The sequence below is a fragment of the Nematolebias whitei genome, chromosome 19, assembly GCF_014905685.2.
Source record: "Nematolebias whitei isolate Nwh7 chromosome 19, NemWhi1, whole genome shotgun sequence".
NCBI classification, from domain to species: domain Eukaryota; kingdom Metazoa; phylum Chordata; class Actinopteri; order Cyprinodontiformes; family Rivulidae; genus Nematolebias; species Nematolebias whitei.
The window spans coordinates 21,223,935-21,233,325 of record NC_056516.1 but is presented as its reverse complement, the minus strand read 5'-3'; the positions used below and the strand labels follow the sequence as shown (position 1 = coordinate 21,233,325).

General features: G+C 35.9%; 1 protein-coding gene across 1 annotated transcript in view; it reads left to right on the top strand.

Moving 5' to 3' along the window:
• Positions 1–9,391, top strand: part of csmd2 (CUB and Sushi multiple domains 2) — a 302,201-nt gene that overhangs the window by 134,637 nt on the left and 158,173 nt on the right. The window contains exon 5 of the mRNA XM_037693663.1: positions 5,242–5,354. Within this exon, the coding sequence (XP_037549591.1) occupies positions 5,242–5,354 (113 nt within the window). The remainder of the gene's footprint in view (positions 1–5,241; positions 5,355–9,391) is intronic.

Below are 9,391 nucleotides of genomic sequence, written 5' to 3'. Positions count from 1 at the left end.
TAACATGTGTTTATCAAGCTATTAAGTACTTGTAAAATTCATAATCAAATTTTTTTTTTTTTTTTTTTTTTTCCCTTCTGCATTGAACAAATTTACTTGTTTCCCTTGCTTATATTTTTGCATTTGGTTATACAATTTCTGATTATGGATTTTACAAGTACTTAATAGCTTGATAAACACATGTTAAATGTCACCCTATTAAAAAAAAAAAAAAAAAGGGAAACAAAAGCATACATAATAGAAGGGAAATGATGAAACACGCATGACATATATAACAATGTACAGCCAGACATTTGAAGTACAATTAATTCAGCAGTTCCAGCACTTAATTACCACTATTAATTAACAATCCAAGTGTGAATATAGGCATTTGATTTCAGAGTTAAACTATATAACATTTTAAAATCCTTTTACAAACTGCAGGTTGACACTTTTACTGTCTGACTTGACCACAGAATATAGATGATTAATAGTTTCTGTAAATTCTGGCTGAGTTTGCTGAACCTGTTCCTCCTCTGACAATTTATTTCCATAACTTAAATTAATAAATTAAATAGGCAGAGGAACCAATACATTTATTCTTAATTAACCAATTTAATTATTGGTTATAATGGTGTATTAAAGCACAGTCACTGTTAAGTTGCTGTCTTTAAACATATCTGAGCAAGGACAGGATGAGTTTGACAACTTATGTATGCACCAAGATGTTTGAATAATCAGGAAGGTTTAGCTCTGAGGTTATCCCAAGGCTCATGGCGGAGTTTGATTTTGGTGCCTTTTCACAGATAAAATGGCTTAAGCACAAGTGAATTTGCTGAAAGCCTTAAGAAAGCGATAAACTATTGAAATATTTTAACAAAATGGAATACAGGAAATGAGGCAAAAATGAAGGCTGCTCTCCCCAAAAGGTTGCTCTTCCCAAAAGGAAATATCTTTCAATCATTGTCTATATTATATGTTCTGTGAGGGAAGAATATGCTTTGCGGGAAGAGGAAAAAAGAAGTATCTCAGAAGATTTAACAACGCTTTCTGATGGGGCCAGAGGTCCGCTCATGAATAACACATGAGGACCGAGAAAGGAGGAAGATGAGACAGATTGGCTCTGATGAACCAGGGAGTTTACAGTCAGGGCAGACACGTTGGTTCTGATGGGTCTGCTACTTTACTGGCTTGGTGGAAGCTTCATCCTCCTCTGAAATGCCTTTTTTTATTTCAACATTACACTTCATTTCTGCATAACCCATGAGACATAACCCTCCTCAAGGCCTCTTGTTATATTTTGACCATAACCTTTTTGTGAACGAGTAGACTGGCTCTTAATTCTAGGTGGTACTTGTTTGGAGAAGTGGAGTGAACTTATTTAGGGTCTTGTGGTTTGACACAGGAGCAGTTCATTTGAACCCCTGCAATTTGTCTGCTCTCAGTTGCACATGAAGGTCACATCCACTGCTCCATTGCCAGAGCTTTGATACAACCGTTCAGCACCTAAGGGTTTTCAACACTGATTACGTTTGCCTTGTAAAGATGCAAGATATTGCACGCGTAGGAGTTTGTCTGTGCAGCAGTAGGGAGAGTAACATGGAGATGTTGGTTTATTACTAATGCACATTTTGAACTGTGATGTTGTTGAGGGCGGTGTGCACGTGAGTTTGCATGTCCATCTGGATAAGCTGGCATGTGCTATAATTCGCATAACCTCGTTAAAATGCTAAAAGTATCAGCTTTAAAGTCACCGTGACCCTCGGTCTGATGTACACACCAGGACGGGCATACTGAGCAGAACTCTGATTGATCTTCCTAAGAGAGTGCAATTAATGGGAACGTTCTTCACTGAGAGTCTGGCCCTTTCCTTATCAAACACATGCAAAACACCCACGTGAATTCATGAGCTCTCATCAGATGGTATATCACAAAGAAATCACGCTCTAAAAAGTTATTTCACGACTTTGATCCTAATGTGATTTTGCTGACCTTTGACAGTTAAACTTTGCCTGTTGCTGATTATGCATAGATTATTTTGACCTCTTGCCCCCCAAAATGACATTGATGAAGCACAGAATTTGAAATAGATAGTAGACCTCTCACATTTGCCTGATGATGGCCTTTTTTCTAAACCATGAAAATATTTAGCAGTTTAACAAGTCCCTCAAAATGGAAGACAAGTCCATGAAGCTTGTTCTAATTGGTTGGTGAAGATTCTCAGTCATCAGGTGATGATCAATAATAATAAAAAAGGGTTAATAAACTAAAACAACTGGATTTCTGTTCAGAAGCTCCAGCTTCAGGGTATACTCCAGTTTTATTCTTCTATTTTTTTAATACTTTTTTATTATTATTATTGTATTAAACTCAAGTTGCATTTGTCAAAAAACATCAATTATAGTAGTACTTGCATATTTTACATGCTAGCGTGCTATGCAAATCTGGCAGTAAGTACAGAATACAGTAAGATAACCAGAAATACAGTATGTATAAAAATATAATTTAAAAAATAAACTGATGAGCTGTAATACAAAAAAGTTTGTGTGATAACTTCCAGTTTGATTTTGTTATCTCTGGTCCCCAGTTCAATGCTTGGTCTTCAGGTAGATCACACAACCTACCAGCTGCCTCTGTCATTGTGTAGAGCCCAAGTTTTTTTTTTTTTTTTTTTAGACATCAAATGTCAAACTCAGACTGAGGAGCATTGGGACCTGGAAATAGAAACTTATTTAGCTCGACACTCTCAAGACAATTCTGGCATTAAAACTAATATGGCCAGCCAGATTGAGAAAGTGAGGTGAACAGAACCTGCAGAAGTAGCTACATTGCCCTTCATCACTCCTTCTTTGACCTTCTCAAAACACTTTCTTTCCCCTGAAGTTGAGTTTCACTTTAAAGTTTGACTGAGCAAAACAATAGTAGCTTCACTGAAGGAGAAAACGAGTGTCTAATCAATTCTCTCATCTCTAACGTATGTGTTTCTACATAATACATCATTTCTTGTTTAGTTAGCGTTTACCTAGGAATCCAAGTCAGCATTCACCTGTAGTGCTCTGTGGTTATCAGTGAAATTACATTTTAAATTAAATTTATGTAAGCAAGTTCACTGCAATGAGAAATGGCACTGAGGGTGTTTTAAGATAGTTCTGGACTGAGAGACATTAGGGATTTAGGGCTTACATTCTAGTACTGATGATAAAAATGCACATACATTAGACAAAAAACAAGACACTGCATGCATTATCTTTTAACTTTACCTAAAGAAAGTAACATCTCCTTAGGCAAGCAGATTCACTTAATTTCTAAATCAAAGCCTATAATCCTATTGCATCACTTTTGCTCTTTATTTGTCATCTACTAAGTTATAAACTCGCTTGTTAGTTGATCAGCTTACTGGCAAGCTATCTTTAGTCTGACACATTTGTGGCCCTTTAGACCAACTACAACTTCTTTTTTTTCAATTATGTTCAATAGCTTCCATAAATGCTTCCATACAATTTGGAGTTGGTATTTTAGTTGTTGTCCAGAAGGAAACCAATGTAAACCAATCCAAAGATGAACTTTTTATTGCCCAATTTAATACTTTCCTGTACGTAATGGAACACTTTATCCTGGTTTTTTTCAGAGCTCAGTTGCTCAGCTTTCTGTGCCTGATTCAAAAAACAAAACAAACAAAAAAAAAATGAGTGTGAATGTTATGTTCACATTCCTGCTATACAACCTTATGTCAATATTTTATGAGCCCAAGTCATTGGCGTCAGAAGTATTTGTAATGTGTGGGGGGTGGGGGATGGACATAGTGTTCTGGAGGTCTGGAAGTCCTCCCCCATACAATTTTGAACAAAGTTGATGTCATTTCCTGTATTCTGGTGTATTTTAATGGGTTGTTAAACATCTACGTTTAATTACAGAAGTAAACACTTGATTCAATAACTTTTAGAGTTAAAGGCACAACAAGAAGTAACCTGACCAACAGCTCTGTAGTGAGTAACTCTGAAGAGAGTTGTTGTAGCCAGACTATTTATTATTAATTTTTTTCTATGTGAGGGGGACACATCCCTTTCACATGTTATTGTGGGCCTTATTGGTCTTAGTGCAGACAATCTGAGACTGCTCACTCAATAAGGTCTTCATGGGAATGTTTGACCATTCAGAAATGTCAAATAAGACTGCACCACAAAGGTTTCTGGGAATCTACAAAGTATATTTTCTCTGTATATATAAAACACTTTTTAGATCTAATTTAAAGCAAAAACTTTGTATACAATGTTTGTTTTTCGTTTTATGGTTATTTGAAGAATAATATATAATAATAACATATAATAGGTTGCAAAAATATGTTTGTTTTCTTTTCTTGCAATGATTAAAATGATCCCTTGAAACATATTCACCATAATATAAACATATACATATGGCCAAATAAATAAAGTGGATAAAGTTGAGAAAATGTACCGGTAATTTGCAGATGGATATTTTGATATTCATGGATGTTTATGTTCAAATATGTCATCTTTATTTATATTTTTCTCCTGAGATCAAATGCATGCTAGAATGTGTTTGCACTCTTGGTTTAGAGAGTTTTTAGATGCAACTTGCTGTGTGCCCAAATATGTTTTTCTTTAACAGCTGAATAATTACTTGGTAAGCAGTGGTCCTCGTTAGAATACAGATCAAATGGCACTTCTAAGGATTTATAAGGCATAATTCAAAATGTTTTTATTTTATTTTATATATATAATCAATGGAGATTGTTTTTGTTTTATCTACCTGTACAAATGTCATTATTGTTTTTATTTCCTCTTCTTTATTGAGCTTGCAGACTGGCAAAGTTTAGTTAACATTACAATTCTACTTAACTGCCAGATCCTCATTTTATTGGATGTTATATGAGAAGGATGTTAACATTTTCTAAGACATGACTACATTTACTCTGAACATTATTGTAATTACTTAAAACAAGCCAGTCACTGGCCCGACATACTTGTCGTTATATATATATATATATATATATATATATATATATATATATATATATAGTTAAATAAATATTGCAATTACATTTTATGTGTAGTAATAGAAGGTACAAGACATTTTCCCTATATTTAATATCTTGAAATCACTAACCGACTTCTATTTGTATTTACATAAGTTCACAACTACAATATGCGGGTTTACAAAATGCTGCCGTCACATGCAGCCTGCAAGAGAAACTCTATTAAAGGGCTAAATATATCATGGGTTTCTTCTCTCTGTTTGCAGGTTTACTGGCCCCAACCTTCCCTCTCCAATCATTAGCAGTAAAAACTGGCTTCGACTTCATTTTACATCTGACGGCAACAACAGGTTGAGAGGTTTCAGCGCCCAGTATCAAGGTAAGACCAAATGACTTTTTATCTCATCACCAAAATGGTAATAAACAATCATTCTTTTTTTTTTTTTTTTTTAATCTAATTCTCCTTTGTGGGTCACAAGGAGCTGATCATTGTACACAGGGACAAACAATCATTGACACCAAGAAACAATGTGCATTTACCTAATACCCTAACATGCATGTTTTTTTTTTTTGTCTGTGGGATAAGTACAAGAAGAATATCTGCACATGCACAGGGAGAAAATGCAGACTCCCCTTAAAAAGGCAGTGAGGTAAACCTGCAACCTGTTATAGGCAACAGTGCGAAGCACTGTGGCACCATATCGTCCAGGGTTTTAACAACTAAGTGTAACTGATGGCTAGCTTTAGTAGCCCCCTGTGTTAAATGAAATAAAAAAGAAGATAAAACTTGAAGATGCCAAAAGTGTATCACTTTCAGGGTTGTGCTACTGTTAGCTTATAAACTATTTATACTGATATGTCAAAAATAATTCACTTTTTTTATTGTTTTTACTTTTATCTATATTCATATGGGGTGGTGGTAGTTTAGTGGTTAGTGCCAAGGTGTCTTAACCCTGATGCTGCAGGTTTGAGTCCAGACTGCATTCAGAAGAGCATCCCACATGAAACAATCAACAAATAATTTGTGCAAGTATTCTTGCTGTGGTGACCTCTGCAGTAGTGTGCAGGCAAAAGAAACCCAACATGAACATCTACTCAAACAGCAAAATGCCCACACATAAAATCCTCTTTGTAACATGCACCCATTTTTCTCCCAATAACTCCCAGTGGTCCAGGGGTCACCTCTGAGAGGAGACGAGCTGGGGAAAAAAGGATTAGTTTGTCGACTTAAACGGCCATCTCTAAAGATCTTACCTCCAGCCATCCACTGGCAAGTTAATGGGAGAGGGAGAGAGCGAGAGAGAGAGAGAGCAGGAGAGAAAGAGAGAGAGAGAGAGAGAGAGAGCGGGAGAGAGAGAGAGAGAGCGGGAGAGAGAGAGAGAGAGAGAGAGAGAGAGCGGGAGAGAGACAGAGAGAGAGACAGAGAGAGAGAATTAGAAGAAAAATGAATGGACACTTAAAGGAGGGGAGTTACACAGAAAATATTTTGGTTCAGTGTTATATATTTATATTTAATATAACCACAACTTTGTCAATGTGAACATTTTTTATCTATACATACTAGACAAAACAAACACAAGTCAGTACACTCATACATTTAGTGAAGATAAGATTAAACAATGTTTGGTTTTAAAACGTTTCAATGTTTTCTTTTTGTTAGTTTTTTTTTTTTTCAAACATATTAAAGACAAATTAAACTTTTCTTTACTTTTTCTATTTTGGTTTATGTTCATGTAAATGCACTTCAGTAAATGTAGTCATGGCTTTAAATGTGGTTTGTTGTGTGAAATTAACAATGTTCTAGTTCAGGGTTATTCAACTGGCGGCCCACGAGTGACATCAGCCCACCGATGACTTCTTTTTTTTTTTTTGAGCGGGGGGGGGGGGGGGGGGTCTGATTTTGGATTTTCAGTTCTGTTTATTGCATTTATGATTCAATACAATAAAGATTAGCAAGAGGAAGAAAAAAAAAAGGTAACGGGTCATTATAGTACTTTATTTACATAATGGCTTTAACTGCTGGATGTCCGGACACTGAGCTGCTGGCTTCCAGAAACTGTAGCCCCCCGAGCAGTTCAGATGAAAGACCTGTTGTAGTTGGTCTTTTACATTTTTTTTATTGACATCTACATTTTTCAAGCAGTCCAGTTTGGATGTATGTTTCTTTTGTTTCCTTTATTTCCTGCCTATTTGTGATTTATGATTGCCTTAAAACTTGAAGCGGTTATGCTCTGCCCAGATGAGCCGTTCTTATTATGACAGATCAGAGCAGCATCGAGCTGTACCTTAAAAGATGTAGACCAACCTTTCATTTTATGTGATCCAAAAAGCATCCACTTTTCATCAAAATCCCCAAATCAAATAAAAAGGAAAAAATATATATTATTTTTGTTTTATGTAGTTAGATCTAAAATAACTTTATTAATTACCATTTCTTTCACCAGTCACATCATAAGCAGACTTTTTGACACATGACTCAGATTAGCTTTGAATTAAAAATTCAGCTGAAACTGAGAAAGGGATGAAAAGGCATTTCAAAAACAAGCCAGGACTTCCTGTCACAGTCAAAATATAAAAAAAAAAAAAAAAATTAAAAAATCTTTGATATTTTTCAGGGTAGGTTTTTTTTAAACAGATGAATACATTTATCTTTCATTTTCTTTCCCTTTTTTTCTGTTTGTTATATAGTTTATTTTTGCTGTTATTATCATCAACCTCTATTACTCAAAACCCATAATTTTATAAATAAATAAACTATTCACTTTGTAATATACTATTCATCCATCCATCCATCCATCCATTATCTTTACCCGCTTATTCCATTTTGGGTCACGGGGGTCGCCGGTGCCCATGTCCAGCAATCACTGTGCGAGGGGCGGGGTACACCCTGGACGGGTCTCAAGTCCATCACAGGGCCACATAGAGACAAACGAGACAAACAACCATTCACTCTCTCACTCACACCTAGGGACAATTTAGAGTTACCAATCAGCCTAACATGCATGTTTTTGGTCTGTGGGAGGAAACCGGAGTACCCGGAGAAAACCCACGCATGCACGTAGAGAACATGCAAACTCCACACAGAAAGGCCCCTGGACCGGGGTTTGAACCAAGGACCTGCTCGCTGAGAGGCAGCAGCTCTACCAGTTGTGCCACCGTGCTGCCCACTATACTATTCATGCTTTTTATAGTTTAGATTTCTATAATCTGGACTACTCATTCTCAAAAATTGTAAAAAACAGTTTAGATTGAAAAGCAATGATCCTCTCCATAGACAGAACAACTTATATGGAAAAAAAAAAAAAAATAATAATAATTAGGCAAACTGAATGTCCTGCTAAAATACAGCGTGAATGCTTATTGCTGAATATTTGCTGAAAGCTGCCGAAGAAGCTGAAACTAGACAGAAAGGATTAAATAGCTAAACTGTTATTGTGAATTGAATTTGAACAGCTGATATTTACTAAAAGCAGGAACATACAAGTGGAAAGCAACAAATAAATAAATAAAATTAAATAAAAATAAATCGCAAAAATGTGTAGATAAAGCTGAAATAGACAGAGAGAAGCTGAATGTATTAAAAAAGCCTAAAATTTGCAAAAATGAAATGGAATTGAGCAAAGAAATGCTAAACTTAGCAAAAAGAAGCTTGAGTATAAAATGTTGACATTAGCAGAACAAAGCTAACAAAAAGTTGAGATTATTCAAAGAAAGCTGAAAGGAGCAAAAAATGCTGACTAAAGAAGAAATTAGCAGAAATAATCTGAAGGGAGCTAAAGGAAGCTGACATTAACACAAACAAACTGACTAAAGCTGAACTAGAGCAAAAGCTGAAATGAGCATCGAAAGGTTGTAAACAGCAACAGGTTTAAAGGATGTGAAGAGAGCTCTTTTCATTTTTAATGAGGAAAGAGATGGCAGAAAAAAAGCTAAAAAAAAAAAATACAAAGACTAAGTCATAGGAGGAATGTCCTGAATGAGACGAACATTTTGTTATGAGCTCTAGAAAAAGAACATTTTTTTACCATCCAAAAAAGTAGAGAAGAAAAATGGATCACAGTAGTGTGGATGCTTTATAAATATGTACAGTAGTCCCTCGCTACTTCACGGTTCGACTTTCGCGGACTTGCTCTTTCGCGCTTTGTCACAATAAGATTGGACATGACACACAATTGGCTGACTGATGGATGAGCCATATATTTTTTTTAATTTAAAATAAATGATTTTAAATTATTCAGCACCTGCTGCACCTGTTTTATTTATTTAGCACCACAGCTGCATGATAAGCTCCTTCTTGCCGTGTCATATCTCCTCTGTGCTGCGGACAAGTGGGCAGGTCCGAGAGCGCTAGCAGATGGCAGAGAGCAGCTGGTGGCAGAGAGCAGCTGGTGGCAGAGAGCAGCTGGTGGCAGAGAG